This window comes from Hippocampus zosterae, chromosome 3 (genome assembly GCF_025434085.1).
Source record: "Hippocampus zosterae strain Florida chromosome 3, ASM2543408v3, whole genome shotgun sequence".
Lineage (NCBI taxonomy): Eukaryota > Metazoa > Chordata > Actinopteri > Syngnathiformes > Syngnathidae > Hippocampus > Hippocampus zosterae.
In genome coordinates, this window is record NC_067453.1 from 19,794,205 (window position 1) to 19,819,901 (window position 25,697).

The 25,697-nt window shown below is 41.6% G+C and overlaps 1 protein-coding gene across 2 annotated transcripts; it reads right to left on the reverse strand.

Annotated features, from left to right (window-relative positions):
• Positions 1-229: 229 nt before the first annotated feature.
• On the reverse strand, positions 230-24,465 carry eps8l2 (EPS8 like 2). 2 transcript variants are annotated; one of them, XM_052061889.1, is made up of 21 exons: positions 24,318-24,465; positions 16,961-17,011; positions 16,478-16,524; positions 11,255-11,319; positions 9,224-9,385; positions 8,948-9,097; positions 8,491-8,570; positions 8,313-8,419; positions 7,589-7,665; positions 7,306-7,426; positions 6,007-6,095; positions 5,843-5,917; positions 3,903-4,051; positions 3,631-3,817; positions 3,522-3,556; positions 3,341-3,446; positions 3,045-3,164; positions 1,989-2,064; positions 1,737-1,908; positions 1,498-1,630; positions 230-862 (listed from the first exon to the last, which is right to left on the reverse strand). In XM_052061889.1, the coding sequence occupies exons 2-21, from the start codon at positions 16,993-16,995 to the stop codon at positions 785-787; spliced, it is 2,064 nt and encodes a 687-aa protein (XP_051917849.1). In that variant the 5' UTR covers positions 16,996-17,011; positions 24,318-24,465; the 3' UTR covers positions 230-784. The 2 variants fall into 2 exon arrangements, with proteins under 2 accessions (XP_051917849.1, XP_051917848.1); XM_052061888.1 differs by lacking the exons at positions 16,961-17,011; positions 24,318-24,465 and having other exon boundaries at positions 16,478-16,896.
• Positions 24,466-25,697: the final 1,232 nt, after the last annotated feature.

Consider the following 25,697-nt stretch of genomic DNA (forward strand, 5'->3'; position numbering starts at 1 on the left):
GCTGGTGTTTGTAAAATAATCTTTCTGCCTGTTTCAGAGTTTTGTTTTTAAATTGCTAATGTTTGTAAAAGAAAATCAGAATTTTTAATCAAAGGGGCCACTCAGCATGTGGTTGTCTGGGCCGCCACTCAAGTGGTAATTATTGTGCTCAAGAGACCACACGCGTAATTTTTTTCACAATGTCTATCCTGTTTTATCCAAAACCAAATTACGTACCAAAAGACCGCTATACATCAAACAATTTATTAACTTTTAATCGGCTTCTCATGCACTTGTTTTCCATCCTATTTACAGTCCTTTTGATTGTGTGTCGATCTTCATTTACTTATTGAAGCAGAATAGATGAAAATAACACCTGTGCAGAAAAGCAACACCCCCAAAAAATTAGAACATTTGACCATAATTTACAGACTCATGCAGAATTATGGTGAGCGAAATGTAGAATATGAACATACGTTTACAGGCACAAATTACGCAACAAATTTTTGTTTTGACTGAAGTGATGAAACCTCGACACTGCCGTTAAGCATCAGCATGCGCCACATTGACTTGACAAGCGTGTACTGTGTACGTGTCACTCGCACAAGAAATTATACGTCCTCTCTTCATATTTGCTGAGCCACACAAAGCTTGAGACATCAGAAATGCAAATTAGTTTGCGCACATATAAAAAGGAAGAAAATAAATATACAGTAAAATTGTGTACAATGCATGAATCGGGTCTTTTCACGGTCCTGCAGGTCAGCATGAATTGGGAAATTAGGAGGGGTGGAGGCGCGCCGCTTCAGTCTGTGCTCCCCGAGTCGATTCGCTCCTGTCTGCGCTTCATGACCTCCTGAAGCTCGCTGTCTCCATACGATTTCTGACAGAAAAAGGGATGCAACCGCAACAATGAATTCGGGTATGAAGACACTATGAAAACATAACTCCGTGGCTGTTTTAAATCCTACTGAAAATTGTAACAGAGAAAAAAAAAAAAATTAGCCAGAATCACCCACCGCCCCCCCCCCCCCCCCCCCCAAAAAAGACAACATAATCCATCCATTCATTTTCTAATTCGCTCATCCTCATGAGGGTCGCTGGTGGTGCTGGAGCCTATCCCAGCTGTCTTCGATCAGTGGGTGCTGGCAACCTGACCTGGTTGCCAGCCAATCGCTGGCCAAACATACGAACAGCCACTCGCGCTCACAATCACACCAAGGGACAATTTAGAGTGTTGAATTAAGGTACGGTGCATGTTTTTGGAATGTGGGAGGGAACTAGAGTACCCACAGAAAAACCACACAGGCACGGGGAGAACATGCAAACGCCACACAGGAAGGCTGGAGTTGGAATCGAACCCAGTACCTCCGCACTGTGAGGCGCATGTGCTAACCAGTTTACGACCAAGTTACTCTACAGAGATGGCAACATTTGAACTTAACCAGCTCTGGTGAAAGGAGTACCTTATATTTTGACCTATGTGAGTCTGCATGTTTTATGTTTCTCCCGACTAACCTCTATTTGTGTCTTCTGCACAGTAATCTGCGATGACACGCGAGCGCCTTCGTCTCCACACACGGCCTTCAGCTCTTGTTTGTTGAGAGAAAACAACTGCGCTCCAGTCAGGATGCCCAAACAATCTACCGTCCTGTTTGAGGATAAAAAAATGTCATTTGCATCCTGTCATCTACAGAAACATTTAAGATATTTAATATAAGAGTTAATGAAGTAAGAGCTGTGTGTGTGTTACTGACGCCTTGGAGAAGCCCTTGGCAGTAAGCCATGACTTGACTTGCTCCGGGTTGGAGTTGTACATGAGTGGCACTTGGGTGGCAGCCGGTCGCTCAACACGGAACTTTCTTGCGGGCGGCTGGCTTTTGTTAGCAGTCATCATCATCAGTAGCTCATTGTTGACTTCATCCATCTCTGAGACACACCGGCAACACAAATCAAGGTAAGTGTAATCTACACACACCCACATGCGCACCAAAGTGAGGTTTGCTTACTTTTGTCTTTGTGTCGACCTTTGCTGAAACTGTCTCCTAGGCTTTGGGAGCCTGGAGAGGACGCACCATAGCCTTGCTGCGCACAGACACAAGCACAAGCATTTTTATTTCAACTACATATTCCGATCAAGGATTCGGATTCAAATTTCTGTATGCTGTACTTTTGAATCATTTGAGTGGGGTACACACTGACAGAATTCAATGTAAATACATAGATAGACAACAATCCCCACTCACATTTACATGTATGGACAATTTCATCTTCAGTGAACCTAACAAGCAAGCTTTGTTAGGTTCACTGCAGGTTCAAGCAACCTGCAGAAAACTGCAGGCAGGTATGAGAAAAAGTCCACTAAGAGGAGAAATCCAAACTTCTCAAAAGTGTGTCAGATGAGTTTACCACTTGGAGGCCCCTGTTCTGCCCCTTCCTTGCCACAATTTTAAAATAAAATACATTTAAAATGAAAACTATTAATAAACAAAAAACACTTTTCAAAAGTCCAGTTCCTACCTAATTTCTCCATTAGAAATCATTTTGATGTTTTTTAATTTTGTTTTGTTTTTTAAGATAAGATAAGATATCCTTTATTCGTCCCACACTGGGGAAATTTACAGCCTCCAGCAGCAAGAATGTATGTAGAAAGAAGAAAGGAGAAAGAGAAAAAAAAAACAAACAAACAATTTTTTATGTAATCGTCGAATTTCCTACGATGGTGAATTTGAGCTCCTTGTTAGCTACAGTATAATCACTAACATTAAAAATAGATAAAATCATGAACTATTTCACTTTGCGAATTGAACCTACTCCTCACTGTTCATTGCTTGAATTAATGGAACGAAATATTCCCCACAACCTGATATTCTAATGACCATACAGTATATATTGTTGTGACAATGTCAATCAAAACTGTGCATTATGAATTGATGAATGCAAAACCCTTGTTCTTGTCTTAAATTTGGAAGCTGTACCTAATTATTGGGGCCAAAAGTGAGCAAATGGAGAAGCTGAAAACAGATGCTGAATCCAGCGCAGGTAAATGGAGTGCTGCAGCTTACCTGGCTGTAAAAAGCATCAGGGTCATCTATCTTGACAACATCCAGGATGTTGTAAGGGACGTAACCGGCTTGGCCGCTACGATTCCTCAGTTTCCACCACTGCTTGTCGTCCTCGATCACCTGAGACACACCAGACGTCATATGCTGCACAGACTCCTCATTTGAGTTCAATCATTCTGGTTCATGGTTCTTTAGTGAATGCTAATCAGAGGGGTATTTTATAACATCCCACCCGGTGTGCCACGTTGTTTAGGGTTGGCTGGCTCTATTCTATACTAATATGCAAATGTTTTTACCTCAAGAATTTCATCCGTCAGCACTGACAGCTCGTTGGCATTCCGCGCTACAAAGTGGTAGCGGATTTTGGCATATTTGCGTGCGGGGGGCATCCCGTTGTAGGACCTTTTGAGATATATGTCTTACTTTTTACCTTGGCTGATTTAAAAGTTCCCACGTGTGAAATAAGTCCTTTCTTACCCATTGGATGAGTTGGAGGAAAGGGTTCCATAGAACTGTGAAGAAACAGGCAAATTGTTTTGGACTTGTTGAGTCTTGGATTTCTATTCAGTTATACAGTAAGTCTTACATCATCAGCTGAGTGTTTCCTGTAATCGGGGCTAATGGGGGAACCAAAAGAAATGGGGGAACCCAGAGGCCCACCGTGACCCTCTGTTTCCCATGGGGCCGTCCTGAAGAACTCCGCTGGAGGCTCCCAGCCATTCCGGAATTTGGGATAATAAGGAGGACCACACTGATCCCTCGGCCACTCCGCTCTAAACATGACACAATAGAGATGTGATACCACCGTTTTTTGATATGATTCTTGAAAAATGCCCACCTTGAGTATTGCCGACAAACCTGGGTTTGGTCCAAGCCTCTCCAAGAAGATCAAATATGCTGGTCTCTTTCGGGGTGAGGTGCCCCCGCAGGAAGTCCACAGCGTCTTTGGAGAGGTGGGGGGAGACAATAGAACGGACCAGCTCAGGACTGCCACAACTCTGCAGCACCTGCACACACAGACAGGTAATTGGAAACATTGGGCCCTTTTGCCGTTATTAATTTTTTTGTGTCTTTTATAATTGTACAGTATGTACGCTTTTTACTACAGTCAAGTGACAAACTGTGCCAAACAAATCATGCGATGAGATGACTCCAGGTGGAGTAAACCGAAAGTGACAACAAAACCAAGATTTTTAACCTTGGTGTTGCATTTACCTGGAGGCTTAAGAGGGGCGGGGCTGCCACTGACAGGTGACATAAAAAAAAAAAACGAAAAAAAGGCAACGTACTTTGGTTCATTCGGAAAAGCACTCACTACGTCTCCAGCATAACCGCTATGGTAAGCTACGTTTATTTTCGCTTTTGTTTGTCAGATCTGTAGCATTATTTTTCAGATTCAATCATGCTTGCTTGCTTTGTTTGCCTGCTTTGCTTTGTGTCCGTGGTGCTTAATGTTTGCTACATGGCCATCGCAATTACATGGCCATCGCAATTACTTGCTGTTCGAAATCGGCAGTTTAAACAACGTGAGCAAAAGTTATAAAGTTAAGTCTTGCATTGGTGTTTGTGCTCAGTTGTTCTCTTTTGTTGGAGTGTGGCCATTTCATGTTTGTATGGCTACACCGGAAAAGTTTTGAATGATGATTTGGCGTTACGGCGAATAGTACCGGGGCTTTGGTTCCGGGTTTGATCACTGGGATTTGTAGTTTTTTTGTTCGGTTCCACTTGTATGGGTTCTTGTTAAATTTTTAGACTATGAATCTTGATGATCGTACAAATACATTTGATTACATATAAACTATTTGGGGAAATAATGATACATTATGCTAAAATCAATGGGTTGTGATAAAAATCATGATTGATGTTTTGTTTGATAAAATTGTGAAGATGAAGATATGGTGTTAAATTACAGAGTTCATGTCAAATTATTTACATTGTGATGCATGAAGATGGGTCCATTATTTTTGTTGTTATTAAGAATACATAGTAACCTTCCATGCCGAGTGTTGTTGAGATTTTAGTAGTACAGTATTACACACTTCATGGGTGTAATAATACCAGTCATTTAAGTACAAAAGGAATGTACTTGACTGCTTTCTTATTTTAAGTTCTGTCATTCTTATCGGCTCATAACTGAGTCATAGCGTTGCGCAGGGGTCACCAACATAGCACTCGTTATCGTCGAGCGAGCACATCAGTAACTCTCGGGCCAGGTCTAAATATAGCCTGCCACCGAGAGTACATTGTAAATATGAGCGTGAACGGCTGAATGTCTATATGTGCCATAATTGACTGGCACCCAGGTCAAAGTTTACTTCTCTCACCCAAAATCAGCTGTGGTAGACTTCAACTTTTGATAATGGATGAATGTTAAAAATCTGAGTTGTTTTAACTGCTTGCCTGTTCTGAGGGTCCACTGTAGCTGTTATTTACTGTGGGTGTGACACGTTTTATTAAAAGTTGGTTTCAAGAGAGAGACAGATTTTTTGCAGTCGATCTGAAACTGAAAAAAAGGCTGACGATGCGTTGACTTGAGAGCACAAAAGTTGAAACTACAGTACTGCTTTTTGTGTCACTAACCAAGCAAATGGGGTGTGTAAGTCCACTGTATTGACACAAAGTCAGTCATGCTTTTTTTCCAGCATATTTGCTATAGCTCGAGAAGCTAATGTGACAGTAGGTATCTTTGAGTACACCTGTGTGCAAATCTACAGTTTGATGACAATGTTGTTTTATCACTGCATCAGCGGACAAATTGTATTGTAGTATCCAACATCCACTCCGTTTGTTGCTCTTACCAACTCCAAAGGGCCAAAGAGGAAATGAACCAACTCTGACGCGCTTGGCTTTTGGATGTGCTTCTTCAGATTGGCCTGCAGAGAGTGCAATGACAGAGGCAGTTAGGAGGCCAGGAGGCAACAAAAAAAGCAAAAGGGAGGTTAATGGATCTGAGATATTTCACCAAAAGGTTGAAGGCAAGCTTTAGTTTCTGCAGGCTATCAATGAACTCTTCCTCAGAGGGGGGCTTGGCTCGTAGGGTCAGCATGCCCTCTGCGAACAAGCACACGAGACCACAATCAGCGCGCACACACACACACACACACACACACACACAAGTTGCCAGGTTCGAAGTTACATGTTAAAGGGCACCGCAGGAACCTGAAAGAGTGTTTGCATCTCTGCTAAAACTATGAGCTATAGCAATGTAAATAAATAGCTATCGTATAATTTACCATTGTTGACCTTTGCCACTCAAGTTCAAGAAAGAATTTTCCACCTGCTAAAAATGCTGGGTTGTTTTCTTAATCCATTCACTGGGTAACTCTGGATTTTGGGCATATTTGGTTACTTTTACACATGGTTGGGTTAATTATTTTGACAGAGCAGATTGGGTTTAAGGTTGGATTTTGGTGGGATGAAGAGCTGAAGTTAGTTTCAATTTTGTTTGCAGAGTGAAGATGAAGTAAATTTAAAGTAACATTGGTGGCAGCAGAACGGCTCGGTTGGGGTGCAAAAAAGAAGAAAAAACACCCTGTCTCCCTTTTGGACCGAGCGCTTTTGAATGGCTTCCTTTTGACGCAGCAGTTTTAAGCGTATATAATGTGTTTCTTAGCCTGGAACCCAATGTTTCGTGTAATTATGAGGAGGTTGTTATGATCCACTCCCTTTTATAATGCAATCAAAGTTACATTATTGTCTATGCAGAGAAATATTTTATGCCTAAAATTCACAGAGTTCCAGATTTGAGAAACAGTCAGACTGCCAGAATAGAAAATAAATGACAGTAAAGCAACAAAGTCAGTAGCACCTTAGTTGTCTGTGTAGTCATCGCCAGTGCGCATCTAACTTTGCAAAAGGAATATATATCTTGATATGTTCAAATCACATCACCAATGACCAAACATGCAGAAATGAGAATAGCTTGGATGAAACTTCACTCAACACATTACGGCATTATTATTACTTTTCACCTTAACATACTGCAACGCTATTTTCGAGACTGTTGAAATATTACGGAGCCAAACAAATGAAATCATTATAAGTTAGTATTAATAATTTTAAAAAGTAACAATAATACCACTGAAATAAAAACTGAGTATTTATCAAATGACTTGTTTGCGAAAGCCATATTGGAATTTTGGTGTTTACCACCACGCATGTCACTGGAGAACACAAAGAGATACAAACATGGCAATGTGAGCAATATTCAATATATTGCCACTTCATGGTTGCCACCACAAAAGAAGAAAGGGAGACAGACCTGCTGGTCTTTTCTTCTTATTCTTCTTACTCTTGTTGCGCTGGTTGAGTTGGGAAAAGGCCTCGGCTGCCTTTTGCACCCGCGCCACAAATATCTCAATATCGTCCAGGGCACAGTTGAGCTATAAAAATAACAAGATGGATGAGGGTGTCCCACAATGACACGAGATAAAATGTTAGGGACAACTGCACTGCACTAGTGGAGTACAGTACCACATTTCTTTCATATGATGCATTGCAGCTCTACACTATTGTAAAAAAAAAAAAACAGTATGAATCAAAACACTCACCACATCCATCTCAATGCGATGGGCAAACTTTTCATGTGACTCTGGGTCACTGTGTCCAGACGATCGCCTGTCTACACCCAAAAAACACAAAGTCAGGCATGACACAAAATCACAAATGATCTTTAAAATGACATTATTTTGTTCAATAAAATTAAGTCTTCCTCTTTTTATATGGGTTTGTCTAACATCAAAATAAACAACTTGCAGTCGTCATGTAAGACATTTTTTTAACTGCATAAATAATAAGTAATACAGTATACAATGATATCAAAATTTCAATCCATTACAAGTTACAACCCTTAACTTTCAATCAGATCGTTCAAAACAATAGGTGTCATGTAATACTGCTGCCTTTAAAAAAAAAGATGTTTCAAAATACATTGTACATCTCTGTGAGGTTCAGATAGTGGCTGGATGGATGGAGATGAAAGACAGCATGCAATTCATATAGAGCATGTGGATCAGAGCTTTAGAGTGCCTCGTTGTCAGCAATGACTCACATAATGGAAACAAGGCGAAAAAAGCTAGGTTAGAAAAAAACAACAACTCAGTTCGACTTGGCAGCAAGAATGTGGACAGGGACTTTGTGCTGATGTACACGTTACAGTGTCTCGTTGTCACAGCGTGGACAAGCCCCACAAGGACCAGCCACAGGGGGCTTGAAGCTGAATTTTCTTTATCATTCAAATTTTACAGATTCATTCATGTTAATTCTCACCTTGCGGGATTGGGGCAGCAACACGTCCTTTTGGAACAGGGGTGGCCTTGGGGGGCGACTGGGGAAGGATGGTCTCTCTTCGGTGCTTCATTTTCTCCTGGTTAATTCTCCAAGAGGACAACAACGTTAGCACCTCAAACATTGCAGGTCTGTGGATGTGTGAGCGTGCATATCTTACTTGAGTGTCTGAAGCCTCGATTTCTTTCCATATTTGTTATCTCCGAGGGCACTGTCTATATCTGCATGAACCAATTCAGCCTGTGTGAGGGACAGACAGACAGTCAGTCAAATGTTATGAGATGAACCGATATGTACAGAAGTTTAAAGTTTCATTTTTAAGAAATACGATAAGAATCTTTGTCTTGAGCAAGACAATATTTACACCGTCACACTCATTAATGAGTAAATCTGATGCGAACGACCACTGTGCAGGTGTACACAATGCCGAGCCGTCAACAGATAATTTGAGTCCTTGCACAAAAGTGCAAAGCCGCCAACAGCCTCGTGAAATGTGACCTCAAACTGCGGCGCCGGTCCCTTGGATTTATGAATGACACGAAGCCTTACCGTAAGTGGACCAGTTGTGTGTACAGACAATAAAGGATGCAAAGTGAGTCACGCGCGGCAACACCCACCTCCACCTCGTCGCAGTGGAAGAAGTGGATGTCCGGCCGGTGCTGCTCATTGTCCTGACACACGAGCAGCAGCACGGACGGGTAACGCGTCTGATTTAGCACGGCCTGAGACAAATGGACTGTGGGTAGGGGGAAGTTCTCCAGCTCCTCCTGCAGAGAGAGAATAGCAGGTTTCTCATAAGTGGACATCACATGTTAGTGTGGACATGTTCATGATATTCTTAAGTGCACTTTATGAAACCGTACAACAAATCTGCAGGGGGAGCGGTACAGTACCTGGGTGTCACAGTCCAGCAGCCTGACTGCCTTATCAGTGACTTGCAGGAGCATTTCCTGAGTCCAAATCTTGTCTTTTGAGTCGAGAAGGGCAAGTTTTTTGATGGCGTCGTCCACAGTGGCGATGGACTCAGTCTTGTCCATGATGAAGGTGGACAGATGCTAACAGAGTTCGAGACAGAAGGTGACCGAGGCAAAAGACACAGGCATCGCAGAATTTAAAGTACCGAAAAGTCTAAGAATGCTGAAGGAATTTTTTTCCACGATCAAAATAACACTGCAACATGGAGTTAGTTCGAACTAGAGCTAACTCACTACTAACTAGAGTACTACGCCACTATCATCGTCTGTACTGCGTAATGGAATTTATTTGGTCTGTTTGTTTTAATGCGCAATCATTGAAATAGAGTACGGTACTTGGAAAATACATTCTTGAACCACAGAAATGTTGTTGGACTTTTTCCAGTTGTAAAGTACCAAATAAACACAGAGAGTGCTTTTCTAAAAGGAGATGAAAGTCCAATTTCAAAATAATGAATAGTTTGCCATCCATTGCGTACACAGTCAAATACTTTTTGTTGAACATGTTCAGACGGAGGCAATGAATTGTTTAACTCATTCCTGCACCCTGCAACCTGATAACATGCTAAGCTGTCCACTGTATAACCGCTGGCCCTGAAAGGGTTAAAAATGGTGAAATTCAAGCCAGCTTTTCTGTTGATTGGCTTGGTTCTGTTTAAGTTATCAAATATGGTTCCTGGTCTAAACCAGGGGTGTCAAACTCATTTTATTGTGAGCCACATCATAATTACCGTTCCCCTTGGAGGGCCGTTATGACTGAAACTATATAACGAAGCCACAAATAACATTTCATTCAATTATTGTTTAAGTAACTGTAATGAGGAGTTTGGTAACAAGAAAATGCTTGGTTTGGTAACAAGAAAAAAATTGTCACAAAAGAACACAGTGAAACACCAAAGACATTTAGGTTGAAAGAAAAAAAAAACTAAATTAGTGGTCCACTCAGTACGTTATTGTAATAATTTAGCTGGCAATCATTGATAATTGGGCAGTTTGAGGTCAGTACACAAACCAAAACTAAAGCAAAGAAACTAAATAGACATGTTACTATCTGTTGTGTCAAAAAAAACCCCACATGAAACGTTGATATATTTTTCCTATCATTTAAAAATACACTATTCACATGACATGAAAAAAAAACAAAATACGAAATATAATATAATTTATATATAAAAATAAGATGAAAATTGTGACTGTATTCGTCTGATAAAATGTTTGAGTTAGCTCCTGCTATACACAAGGCATTTTATTTAATTGTCATTTGAACAGTTTCCCATCTTATAGGAGGTCACTGATTTCCTTGCTATTTTCTTCCGCGTTGTCATAACACTCATCGTCACTTTAAATTGGCTTCCCCTAACAATGCACAAATAATGATAACCTGTAACCCGATAACCTGATAGATAAACTGTCCACTGTAGTGACTGATGTCCCGGAAAGGGTTAAGAACATGACGGGTGCGATTACGAAACGCCTTGGTTCGCATTTTAATTGTTTCACTTTTGTCTTTTTTTTTAATTAAATCAGCAGAACTTTTTCACTTTTTTTTTCAAAATAAAGAAATCAAAGGCAACAACATCGAACCAAGACGTAGCGCAACAATGTGATATTCACATTGTGACGCCTCCGAAAGTCCACTTTCAAATTACACTCCACATTACATTCCACATTAATGTACCGGTACATTAATAATGCGTAATAATAATGAAAATGTAATCATAGCATCATGAAAAAAATTAATGAATAAACGAAACAAAAGGATAATGAAGAATAATCATTCTCTCAAACTTGAACTTAACACGTAAAACAAACGTTGCTTTCCTTACTCAGCCGCGACAATTATGATCGATGCTAACTTATATTTCCCGAGTCTCATTTCTAAATCGCGACTGTCGAAATACAAACGACGTCAAAACTTAAGTTCAACATCTACAAACAAGGCAGCCTTACCTCAACATGATACTGTGACGTCTCCTGCATAATATAATTGGAGTTGGAATATTTTTTCCTTTGCTCTGAAAAAGAAGATGAAAACATTTCGAATTATGTCTCAGTTTCAGAATCGAGGTAGTGACTGTCATAACACATGCCTGGATCCCACATGTTGCACGAGTCACAGCAGGAGTGAATAGACCGAATGAAAGACACATGAGTGAACTGACTTGCACACTGCCAGGGCAATAAGGAAGAACACATAAACTGTTTATGCTAGTTCGTTTTTTTTTTCCATATGCTACAGGGAAGTAATGGCAGCCAAAACAGCCAAATTAATCTCAGCTTGTAAGATTACTTAACTAGATTTTGCAGCAAATAAACCAACAAATACTTTTGAAAAAAAAAATGTTTTGAATTTTTCCATACAGTTTGACTCCCAAAGGAGTGGCGAATCACATATCTAAAAAGTTAAATATTAATCGTGCTATCAAAGAGACGGTGCAACTTGAAGTGTTCTATCTCACTTTATATAATGTTGTCAATCAACGATTATGTCCTCTAAAATGTGCCATAAAAGCACCAAACCTTAGGCTCAAAGATCACAGATGATCGCTATCCAACATCACAACACCATGCAAAATTCCTCATCTCTGTCATTAGCTGCTATTGAGGCTAGCTTGTAAAGTGCCAACTTCCGAGTCTTCTTGTGGTGTCCCAGTTGGAAACGTCATGGATGACAATTATGGCACATATTACAAGCACCGCAACTACGTTACATATACAGGAAGTGTGAGTTAAAAACGCATGACAAGGCAAGAAAATATTTATGACACAATACCTTAGAGCACGTTTTTTTCAGGGCCTACTTTATTTTGCTTCTGTTTTTATTGGGTTCAAGCAAAGGATAACTTACCCAAGGAAGATTTTTTAAATCATGTTTGCTATGATTCTTGTCTTGTATTCTATCGTTGCATAATACATAAATGATGGGGTTAGTATATTGTGTAGTTTTCAATGTGAATGAGACACAGGCAGACATATTCTGACCTCTGCGGATACGTATATGGTTGTCAGATGCATTTCATCCAGAAATAGGACAGGAGCGGATATGAATCATGGTAGACGTTCATTCATTGAACACATTATTATTATTAGTAGAAGTAATAGTAGTATTGTTACTGTCATTAATAGACTTTTTAAATGATTCCACTGGCCGAAATGCACCGAGGGCAGATGAATAATCAGGGTTTTGGATACAGACGTTATATGAGATCCACTGACATATTTAAGATGCCAGTTGTTATCACCAGCCCATTCTGTCTTTAATGTGAGGCGCCGTTCACGTTGTCTGTTGCCACACTAGCCAAGAGCAGTTACAATGCTATGGTCAATCATTGCATCCTTTCCAATGTGTTACTGCTTTACATTTAAAGAGAGAGTCGCTTTGATTGGCAGTGAATGAGGTTGGCTGTGCTCACGCCCACAATGGCGCAAACGGACTTTTTAAAATACACTGCCTTGGACGCTTCAGGAGAAGGAACAACACCTGGTCCGAATGCCTTCGCGCAGATTTACACCGCTGAATGTGCAGGACTTGCGCCAATCACTGTTATAGAGACCTTCGTGTCTAAAGTTTTGTATACGATGGTACAGTTACTTAAGACTCGAGTTTCATATGGCCACAGCTAAATGAGGAGATCTGCAACACTCATGATGTGATATGCTATTTTTGTGTTTGAACTGGCATACAAGTGTGCCACTGACCTATTTAGCGGCTGAATGGCTTGCAGGTAACCATGACACGGTTATTAAATGTGAGCATGTTGCTATCAGGCCCACACTGCCAGATGTCTTCTCTCTACGCCCAACAGAGCAAACACTTTGGATGCCACACGCAACGTGAAAAGCTCTTGTTCCCTCTGCAGTGGACACATTGTGCTGTGTGCTGAATGTGACACAAAGGCACTGAGTTTGAACAACATTTCATTGAATCTGTCAAGTGTCCTTTCATTCCCATGCACCTTGTAGGGATCTATGTGACTCAAGTGTTATTTTGAAAAGTGATAGCTTGTGTCCATGCCACCATGCGCAAACGACGCCAGCATTTGCCTCGGTGCCAATCCCTCTCGGCTCATTTCTCATTGCTCGGCTCCACGCAGGTGAAAGAAGGGCATCAGGTGTCTGTTTGAAAGTTGAGCTGGCGGCCATGTCTTATTAACGGCACTTATGGCAGCCAATTCACAGGGCCGCAACATCTCACAGCGAGAGCCATTTAGCAGGCGGTTGGGCTGAGAAGCCAGTGCCATTGACCAAAGATAAAGAGTGGTGGTGGCAGGAGGGCAGACTGTCAAACTGATAGTGTGTCCAGATCAATTTGTCATTAAATGCATACAAACAAATGCCCTGAGATTAGGATTTGATTTTGCGTCCTCATGAAGAGCTAAAGCCGCCCAACAACTCAGACATGATTTGGTAACAGCTGCTTTTTGTTTTTACTGCCTAGCAACATTTGGATGTGAGGGTAGGGCTGTGGTCACAAACATTTGGCTATTTGTTTCCAGGAAGCATTCACGATACCAATGATTGCCAAACTTTTTACACCAATTACAACCTAAACAAAATTAAGTTTTACATGCAAAAAAATTGTAATTTTCATTAATGTAAAAAGTACCACCATCAATACAAACATAAACATACAGGAGCACAGAAGGCCTAGGACTTCAATTCATTCAAAATTAGACAGAGATCTTATTCCTATATATATTGAAAAAATATATAATAAAAATAACAGACCACCGTGGGTCCTGTCAAATAGTACAGATTCATGACAAAATGTGAAACTGACCATATTCTGATATACTGTATACCGCCTGACAGTGATGCTAAGCTACTCAAGCTAACGCCATACAAGCACAATAAAAGGAATCAAACCATGAAACGGTTATCTTTCTTTGTATGTCCGTCTATTAATTCGGGGGGAAAAATACAGAGAAAAATATCATCCGACTTTATTTTCAGTTCCAATGAGATGAACGCAACAGTTCACCACAAAATCAAAATGGCAGCCTGTCAAGCCTAGCATCTCGACAAGGAAGTAGTGATGCGCTAAATGACAAATCAACCAACAAGAATGGCACACAGTGCTTCTTTTTCAGGGAGCTATACTTGACCCAGTAGCTATCCATCTGATTTTTAATTTCTGATCAAACTGTCAGGTGTACCTAATGATGTGACCCGTGAGTGTAAAGAGTTTTATACACTTATTTAAACCCCTGTTAAAAGGCTGAATGTTTAGATCTAAAATAATATAATTCTAATGCAATGCGGTGCGTTTCTGCTCTGTCCCGGAAAGTGCTGATAATGGATCATTTGCATATGGGTGTCAGGCTTTGCATACAACATAGTGAGACTGGACCTGTGCACTTTGTGTGTATTCAACATGGAGTGGGCGGTAGGTGGATAGCCACTGCTGTTCTGCTGTTATTGTTGTTGATGATACACACTGGCATCCCATCTCCTGCTTAGTGAGGAACGGCAAGCTGCTCTCATGCAACACACATCGTACTGACCATCTGCCACACAGACTGAGGCGAAAGGAGAACAACACGGTCTCGAGTCACCACACATACTGTGAGTCACTTCACAAGGAACTCCACAGGCAGGTGTGTCCTGTGGATTTTTGGACGACTGTCATAGAGCCCCCGGCAGATGACAAGGTGCGAAGCCAGATGGCGTGGGAACACCAGTATTACCCTCATATAACAACATACTAAATTTAGAATAGCCACTCAATGAAGCAGTTTGTTTCGGAATCATGTTCAGCACAACATTACACTGTATTTGCGGTGTGCAGTCAAGCCAAAGTCTGAGGCTGCAACAGAGGAAAGAAAGTGTGCCTCGTCTTTTCCCCCCTTTTCAAAGAGACTTTTATTCACCTGCAGGACACCCTGTTCCAAGCAGACTTTATAAACAGGCACACCCCGCACCCTCCACTAAAGTCAAACAGAACACACACTCACAGAATACGAAACTATGCAGACACATTTATTCGATACAGTGGACCCCTGCTATTTGAGGAAAGCAAAAATCTGCGCTTAAGTGACATCCACTGAAATGCATTTGAGAAAAAAAAAAGAACCCCAAATAATTCTACCAAAACGCTGCGAAATATTCAATATGTGCTTTCCGTGCAAAACGGGCAGGAGGAGGGGGCAAAAAACAACAACAAAAAATGCCAAAGAATTTGGAAAATCTGCAAATATAATACTTGGGATTAGTACATTTCTGATTTCTGATATGTTATGGACCAATCCATGAACAGAATATTAATTAATTTAGGTTATTTTTGAATATTGTCCCGTTATTGAGGTTTTTTTTAACATGTTATTTAATTTTAAAAATCAGATTCATCGTTTGCTTGAGAAAATGATCGAGAGGACTTTAGTTGCCGTTCTACAGAATTTTCACATCGGTTGTTACCGTATGTATTGTACCCTGAAAATATGTCTCAGCAATCCCCCTCGCTCTGGAAAGGCCTCGAGCCAACAAGTCAATCCCAGTGTATCACTCAGCACACGTCTTTGGGGAAGCGCTATCGTCGCGAATACAACGACAAAGTGCGGCTTAACATTCAATACATTTTCTCTGTGTGTGTGGATTATTGGCAGAAATTTACTCCACATAGACAAATGCTAAAAATAGGATTCGCCAATTTTCATTCAATCCTGCCTAGAAAAGAAAGCGTGAACAATTTAGTTTTGGTAGTGATAAGATAAAAGCAGAGGACTGTTTCATTCCAGGTTTAGGACAAGTTAAGGCAAACGTGGTAACGTGGCCATTCATAAATTGCTCTTGAAATGAAACATGTGCTAACAAGATCGCGAACAATCCCGTGAATGTCTGCACTATAGAGCCTTCACAGCCACAATTGGCTCAAACGTTTTACCCACACAAGAAACGACAGCTCGGGGTAATAAGATTGGACGATGGCAGTGTATGCGTTGAATGGGATTTCCGCAATTAAACTGAAATTTGTACCAACCGTGTAAACAGGATCAGATTCAAATAAAACTTGCTACACATCCAATTTGATACAAAATGAACATTGCAGTCATTCATGTGTGGATTCTCACAAACACTTCAAGGGACCCAGGTTGGTTTAATAATGGATGAATTCATAACAACTCCATCACACCGAAGCGGAAAGTGCTTGGTGAGGTAAAATATACCAGCACTTACCAAAGAGGGCTTTGGCGCTGATCTTGCTGTCCGATCTAGCCACTCCACTGCAATGACAAGAAGAGATGGGATTACGCTGCATTCCCTTCATCTTGTCTCCTACTCCGACCAACTAAAAGGCCCTCGCTCTCTCACTTCTTCATGAGTCACAAGCCCACAAAAATAGGAGTGATATATACAAAGCGTCCGTGAGATTATAGCCTGAGATTTCGACCATATGGACCGGCCAGGGAGCAAGAGTGAGAGAGGAGGAGGAGGAGGAGGAGGCGGCCGAGGAGGGGGCCCGCGGGGAAGCTGGAGCCAAAAACCCAGGCAAAGCAAATAATTCTCAACAGAGGCGCTCTGTGCCCGAGGTCCGTGACCTGCACCACCGTCCACATACGGCTTTAGGGAATCTGTGGCCGCTGTGACAGTCACAGATAAAGAGCTACGGTAGGGAAAGGTAAATACTGAGGGAGAGGATGGAATGTGCCGTGAACTCACTTGGCTGGCCTTGTTGGAGATCCTAAAGTACTCATGGCTCAAGACATCCACCTGAGAAGGAAGGAGACGTCATAAGATCATGAAAGACTGGTCACCACATTAGGTACACCGGTGAGATGAAGGGATGGGCACCGTATGGCAGATGCGGCCTGCTCCGTTCTCGATCTCTGCATATTTGGTTTTCTTTTTCCCTAAAATGGATGTCATATTGTTTTTTCTCCTTTAAATGTGCTGTTCTAATTGATCAAAGGATTTTTTAAAAACTCATTTTTGATGACTCTCCACATATATCACGAGCACAACTGTCATTGTTCGGTAGCACAAGCACCAACCGGACACATTAATAATAATAATAATAATAATACATTTCATTTAAAAGCGCCTTCCATGCCACCCAAGGACACTGTACAGACAATACAATGTAAAAATAAATAAAATAAATATTGTATAAAAACAGGACATAAAATCGCAAAACAGAGGAAATGGAAGAGTTATGTATTGTAGGCAGTCCTGAACAAGTGTGTTTTAGTTGGGACTTGAAAGTGGAGAGAGGTGTACAGTTTTGGAGGTCCAGAGGTAGATTGTTCCAGAGCTTTGGAGCAGCGCGACTGAAGGCTTTGGCTCCCATGGTGCTGAGGCGGGCAGGCGGCCCTGACAGCCATTACTTCGAGACCCTGTGTTATATGTCATGTTTTTGTTGGAGTTGCTTGTTACTGAACATTTTTAGGTGGCTCAGACTATCGGAGACAAATTCCTTGTGTGTTTTTATATACTTGGCCAATAAAGATGATCTTAACCTGATTAAAATCGAATGCAAATCAATTGTACATAATAATTTGGTACATGGCAATAATCCATATTAAATAATTGGTAAATCAATTACAATAAATTAACTACAAATAATTCAAATTTTCATTTTTTGAGTACTTTAAACCACATCTACAAATAATGTGGCACATCTGTCCACTTAAAAAACAAACAAACAAAGGTGGTTGAGAGAGATCCAATCAAAGAGACACCAACAAACAAATTCTGCCTTTCCATCTGTAAGTAGTTAAGATCATTAGACTCTTACAATATTACTGGAACAGTATGTATATTAATCGGGTCGTCTGATATTTTGTCTCTTTTGTCTCTTTTGTCTTTTAGCAAATTGAGGTATAACACACCTTCTGATTGCTCATAAACTTTCCATTGCAACGCTATTTCTAGTGCAAAAGAAAGAAAGAAAGAGAGAGAATAGGGTGCCATGTTTGTCCCGCTACAAAGTAGTATTACAGTAAACATCAACCAGTGTACTTCCTGGTTCATGAAGGATGATGAACAGGCTGGTGTCACCATTCTGATTGCTATGGTGGATTGCTTGGCATTTTTTAATCAAGCTTCAATTAAATATCCTAAGTTTTCATTTAGTCCATGGACTATCCTTGTGCAAAGTTCTTGTTTTGTATTTGTGTAATCCTGTAAAAAGGCAAATGTGGAAAGAGCCAGTGGCAGATTTAAAATTTGCCACAATTCTGTAGTTTTACAATTTTAAGCTGTCATCCAAGGGGAAAACCAAACGCTAATGCGATCTTGTTTTGACACAAGGAGACAGCTTGACGAAATAAGGCAAATGAGACCTTTCCGTCCATAATAAGTGTGTGGAATTCATCTTGCTATTGCCCGAACCTGCCATGTTTTTCTTGCCTTTCCTGTCTCTCAATCCATCCTTTGTTTCTAAACACAGCCCATATAGCGTATCAATGGAAACAATCGACTAAACGGTCTGTTCTTCCAGTGAGCTCAACCAGTTGCTGAGCCAGTCTTGTGAGCAGTTTGGGGACTCCATTTGTAACAACGGTAGACAGGAACTGCTTGATCAAATCCATTCTCTTTACAAGTTACTGTTATATTTTCACCAAACCTTGTTGAATCATTTGATTCAGTTTCATTAGTCGGTCAGGCTCATTCGTGGCAATTAGCGTAGCCTCTAAGGAGGTGAGCCGGTGTGCAGAAAAGCGCTGCATTGAAATCGGAGGGAATAGTAGTCGTAGGAAATGAGAGAAGTCACCTCTGAGCACGGAGCTTTCACATTGTCTGTCAAGGCATGCCCTCATGATGTTACATAAGGCATACCAACACACACGCACACACACACACACACACACACACACACACACAGACTAACCCCGCTCTCTCTCTGGACCCTAACAAGCTGTTACACAACAAAACTGTCCGTTTGTTTTCCTGCACAATGCCTGCAATTCGCTGCATACATGTAACGTAGCGATTCTGTTGAAGTGTGGCATGATTTATTGATTGATCGAATGCGGCGCTGCCATTAAAGATAAGATTTGGTAACTCGGTCAGAATGGGAATAAGTCAGGCATGCCTGAACATTCCCTATCTGGATCAGAATGAAGTTACACACCTTCATGTTATAAAGATCAGGTGTTAAACTCCGAAAGCTTGTCATCATTTTTCAAAATTAGACAGCAAATTAATAACTTCACGCATAGGCTAATGTTTAATATGATGGGGTAACTATTACATTACCACAACAAGCATATTGAGACATCAATCCATGCATTTTCCGATCAAGGGTCGCTGGGATGCTGGAGCCTATCCCGGCTGTCTTCGGGCAGTAAGCGGGGGACACCCTGAACCAGTTGCCAGCCAATTGCAGGGCACACAAAGACGAACAACCATGCGTGCTCTCATGACACAGAGGGACAATTTGGAATGTTCAACCAGCCTGCCATGTATGTTTTTGGAATGTGGGAGTAAACCGGATTACCCAGAGAAAACCCACGCAGGCCTGGGGAGAAAATGCAAACTGCCGAAGCCGGCGTCAAACCCAGGACCTCTGCACTGTGAGGTTGACGCGCGAATCACCGGCCCACCGGGCCGCCCCACATATTGAGACAACAGTTGTAATTGTCTTGCACTGTGTGTAATGATTGACCCTCGATGTTGTCATGTCGCGATATTAAAAGCGGCACATCTCAGTCAAAAAAATATGACTTTTCACCTACTTTCAGTCGAACGCAGCATTGCGAACTGCAGACTATGATATTTTGCACCACTGAGACAACAGGAGCATGTGACAATAAAATGAGCGGTCACGCCTTTTTCTTTGGCATTGCTTTTATTGTGTTCAAAAACACAATATTGTGCTTCTCTCCACCCACCTCGTCAATATCATGAGCTGTTTTTTTTTTTTTACAATCTTGTGAATTTTTATACAATATCGTGAGCTTTTTTAATTTCGTCAACATCGCTACAATATCATGATAATTATTTTATCGTAAAGTTCATATTGTGATCATTCTGTCTCGTCCCTGCTAGCCACATGTCTGTTCTGTAAACAAACACGGTGAAGCACACCCTCTGAGCCGTAGATGTCATCGCAAACCATAAGGAGGCGGGATGGTTGGTCACTGGTGGTTTGCTTACATTTATATCCCTTACCGCACCGCATGTGACCAAAAAGATGAACATTTGCAAATGTTAAATGTTAAAACCAAGGTTACACCTTGTTACGCCCCAAGTGATTATAAAATTAGTGTATACGGTCTCAATGTTAGAACCGGCCACAGCGGGAGCAACCGGACCATAGAGGTGGCTCACACTTAAAACAAGTTTGATCCCTTTGCTGTACACACACAATTCCTGGCATGATCTGGATTTTGCTGTCATCAATTCAGTCGAATTTGCTCCCGAAAAACAAGCAAACGACAATAGCACCTGGTGGGGTCTCCACCAAGGTTCAACTGGTTTTATAAATCGTTGGGGAGCATAGTTTGTTCCTCCAACCACACTTAAGCAAGCGGCAGTTTCTGCAAACATCACGGCGCGCCATGACCGGCGCGAGCAGTAGATGTCAATGAATGGTCTTCTATGATTATATTGCCTGAGATTTGCTTCCTGATCACAGACAGTTAACTGCGGGTGGAGCATAACATCTTGTCAACTTAAGTCAACAATAACAATTATAAGTCACGAATACAAACAGCAGAGACAGACCATGACGTTATTTATTCTGAGGCTTTATTACTATTATTTTACTTCATGGGTTCTCGACGGACGCATGCGATGGAGTGTCATGGAAATCGGTCAAGTCGTTTTTGCATAACCCGCCCCACTAAAACACAAAACAATAACACTCCGCTTTGCACTTAAGTGCTTAGCGCAGAGAATAAATCAACTGTGATGCAACTATTTAAAACAACATGTACTATAGATAAAAGGATAAATCCAAAAATATATTGACTTAAGGATTTCACTGTTGATCTTTTAAGACCAAGAGTAGCATTGATAACATCTGGCCCTGCGCAACACAAACACCCCCCACCCCCTCCCCGTGATATATTATAAGGTGGCTTCCCGTATGACTGAGGTGAGAAAATATTATTGCATGAGTTTAGCAGCAGATAAAACAAAATGTGATGAGGTCACTCACAGCACATTGTACTGATAGCCTCTTGCAGCAGATGACATGAGATATATATCGTGATCATAGATAAAGGGCAGAGGAAAGCCGTTGTAGTGGATGTAGCGGTCCCAAGTGATGGAAACATCAGAAAGAAGGAACACGAGAAACTGGAGAAATACCACGGGCTCAGAGAGGAGCTGGAGAGAGCCTGGAAGGTAAAGGTGACAGTCGTGCCTGTGGTGCTCGGAGCACTCGGGGCAGTGACCCCCAAACTAGATGAGTGGTTGTAACAGATCCCGGGAACAACATCGGACATCTCAGTCCAGAAATGTGCTGGGAACAGCAAGGATACTGCGCAGAACCCTCAAGCTTCCTGGCCTCTGGTAGAGGACCCGAGCTGAATGAGGGACGGATTTAAAAAAAAAATTTATATGGCGTGTTGAATTCGCTCATTGTCATTTTGTCAAGTGGTGGCTGCACTCAACAGAATCATCTTAATCCTTTTCTTAAATAAATTTAGAGTCTATTTAAAATGTATCTCACACAGTACAATAATGATCACTATCTTGTGGGGAGGTTGACATTTGTTTTCCTTTTTTTTTTACGGACTAAAACTAACATCTGTCAGTGTTTGGTTCCAACGTTAATCTTTGTCAACAGAAAATCACAAGATTTAAGAAAAAAAGTAGCCTAGGGATTTTAAGCTTGACCAACGCAATACTTCCTCTTTGTGTCCTTATCTCCTAACGTCTCTTAGCTCTTTTGTTCCTTCCTCTGGGACGGTGCCAGGTTTCAGAGGGGAGGTGAAGGCAGAGGAAGACAGGTTGGGTGTCAGGTCTTGTCAAGAGGCCCCACTGCACTACTCCCCTCTACCGCTTTGTTTAACAAAGCCAGCTGTTTATTTAGAGGTACGGTAATTATCTGGTATCGGCGGCTGCGATAGCCGCATTAAAATGGATCGTCGCACTGCTACTTGCTACAAGTTTCCTGCCGAATGAAGATATTTTCCAAAGCTTCTGCCGTTCACGGAATGTTTTGCTATTCCTCTCTGATGGAATGAGGTTAGACAGCTGCTCGTTCACGAAACCCTCAAAGATAGTCACTGAGACGAGTCCTTTCTTGTTGAGTCTGTGTCTGTTTGAAGAATCACTCCTGTGGCCTGTTCTGCTCAAACACTCAATCAAATCTTAAAGTCACATTTTTGGGGAAAATAGAATTGAATACTATCGTAGATGCCCTCCGTCAGAATAATTATTCAAATCCAAGATAATTACACCTTTTCCAGAGCCAAAAATGACTCGGGGGGGGGAAAAACTGGAAAAATTAACATCAAGGATTGAAATCCGGCTTAAAAAAAAAATTGGTCAAATGAACTGCTGCCTTGAATCAAGGGCGTGACTTGTTTGCAACCGACAGAGGCACTTTTTTGATTTAGTCCCAAATTTGTCTCCATTCTTAAAAGGACTTGAACTCGATCCACATAGACATGAAACAAAGATTTCTAGGTGGGAAAACGCCCAGCGATTTGACCAATTTAAGGTGCACCTCGCCCAGCCACCCATTAATTAAATAAAGCACCATAGCAACAATACCACATTGCTAATCCGCAACATTTTACCTCATACTGTACATTCATTCATTCATTCATCTTCCGAGCCGCTTGATCCTCACTAGGGTCGCGGGGGGTGCTGGAGCCTATCCCAGCTGTCTCCGGGCAGTAGGCGGGGGACACCCTGAATCGGTTGCCAGCCAATCGCAGGGCACACAGAGACGAACAACCATCCACGCTCACACTCACACCTAGGGACAATTCAGAGTGTTCAATCAGCCTGCCATGCATATTTTTGGAATGTGGGAGGAAACCGGAGTACCCGGAGAAAACCCACGCAGGCCCGGGGAGAACATGCAAACTCCACACAGGGAGGCCGGAGCTGGAATGGAACCCGGTACCTCTGCACTGTGAAGCCGACGTGCTAACCACTGGACTACCGGGCCGCCATTCATACTGTACATGAATAGTGAAATAGTCCAGGCTGTTATACTATTTACCAATCTGCAAATCTGACATTACCTGATGTGAATTAAAGTCTGACTGTACAAAAGAGATGTTGTTACCATGGTAGCACAATAGTCGAAACATTACATGAGTGGGTGGGGAGTATTCGCAGTAATGTTAATATAATGCAAGTGGGAAAAAAAACAAGATTGAGCAACGTGGACTTCACCCTCACAACCTGAGTAAGCATTTTGTCAACGATATGTTATCTGGTTTTATGTCTTTAAATGCTGTTTTATCTCAAACGGCGCTTCTTTTCCTGGTTCATTATGATAACTGGATCAATGTGACAACATGTGAATGAAATCGAAACAGCGTCCCACTTGCATGCCTGTATTATTATTATATTTTTTAACCTACAAAAGTATGAGTAGCTTTGTGCCCGGATTTAAGCACATTAGCAATCAGTGTTCATCAATTGGTTGTTAATGTGTAGCATATTTATGAACGCAAAGTGATTCCCGCTGTGCATGTACCCGTACTTAACCAATAACCATTTAAGCTTGCGTTTGATTAGACGTAATAATGCATGACAGCCACAACCAGTCAAAATGTCAAATTAAAACCGGGAGATCATAACGTAAATGGTGAAATTTGACATGGAATATGATTGAAGGAACAGCTCGGTACACGTGTATGCAATTTTAGGGAAACTACATCGACAAAGAACGTCAATAATTGATATTGTCTTGTGTAACTAAATTATATGCGTTGCGTACACTGAGAGATGTTCCTAATGTTGCGGGTGGCCTTGTTTTATTGACACTGATCAATGTTTCTCTGGAGGCAGAATTCATGGATTGCATTTTTTTTTAATTTAAAGATAATCATTGAATCTTAAAGTAGACTTTGTAAACAAGAGCAAAGTAGCAAATTCAACTTACCTAGTTTTCTGTACTGGATGCTCAAGGTGACCAACATGGAGGGGGGGGGACAAAAAGCATCAACTTGCCGCCAATCAGCAGACACAAAACCCCAGCAGGAATAAATTGTCTAAATTGGTAGACAATTCAACAAAGCTGTTGAATCCCGAGCCAGCAAATGCTCCTGTGGCTGCCTTAACACCACACAAACACAGAGTTGTTGCTTCTCCGGGGCAGTCGCTGAGGAGGGAATGTGGGAACAGGTGAGTGACAGATGCCTCCCAGGTAATTCAATACGGGAGGGGAGGAGCTCCTTTGGTGCTTTAGTGAGGGTGAGATGGTCGCTGTTTGTAGGAATTGGGTGTGATGCAACTGACGGGAACTCTTCCATGATTTAAGTCCCATTGACAATTAAGCATGATACAAAGGTTGCTTTCCAATATATATTTTTTCCTAAAAGGCATGATGAAAGCACTTTATATCATCACGGTTTGTCGACCAATGTGGTTTTCTCTGCCGGCCTAAACTACATTTAGAACCTCCTTTCTAATATTTGGCCCATGAAATTAAATCCATCCAGCCATCCACTTTCTTCCATTTATCAGGGGGTGTGTCGCAGTGGCAACAGGTTATGCAGGGATGCTAAGACTTCCCTCTCTGTTCAGCCCTCAGTCTGGAGTCATAGGGCTCTATTTTCGTAAACGGTGCGTCTGCGGCGTGGCGCAGAAGCCGGTTGGATCGATGATCGTGATCTCCAAGTGCCACTTCAAAAATGTGCTTCAACTATGTCGAGACTCTTGTGTGCAATTAGAGCGCCGCTTTCAATGAAAGTCATTGCTTTGCTTGACCATGGTTGAAGTAAAGTCCAGGCAAATTTATTTATATCGTCCTTAATCACAAACGTCTTACACATCCTCACATGCTCACAATTGACAAATATTAATAACATCCCCTGATTTTAACCGCCATGGAGGACAAAGAAACACTAAAAAAAAAACAAGTGATCAGCCGTGACCACTCCCACAGTGGCGCAGCCCTCCCTCTCGCAGCCTATGTTTGCCTGCTAAATTACCAACATTGGGTTTAAACCACCTCTGAGGAGAGTTACATACCAGTCGGTACACCAGTTACAAAAATAGAGCCATAAGTGTCTTTAGCGTGACCTGGGTCTACCCTGGGGCCTCCTCTCAGTGGGACATGCCCAGAACACTTCACCAATGAGGCGTCTCGGGGGACCCTGCGAACCACACGCCCATGCTACCTCATCTGAATCCTCTTGATTGCCAAGACACTATCTCAAAGGAAGAGACCGGACACACTAAAGAGGAAACCAATACCAATCACTTGAACAAGATCAAGCTCAAGGTTCTTTCGGTCACAGCTCATGGTCATAGGTTAGTG

Excerpts from the sequence above, each read along its gene's own strand:
- eps8l2 (XM_052061888.1), bottom strand. The coding sequence starts at position 16,568 with ATGAAGGGAATGCAGCGTAATCCCATCTCTTCTTGTCATTGCAGTGGA. Across the intron at positions 9,386-11,254 it reads CGTCACAGTATCATGTTGAG|CATCTGTCCACCTTCATCAT; the intron begins GTAAGGCTGCCT and ends GAACTCTGTTAG. Across the intron at positions 1,909-1,988 it reads AGGTCGACACAAAGACAAAA|AGATGGATGAAGTCAACAAT; the intron begins GTAAGCAAACCT and ends GGTGTGTCTCAG.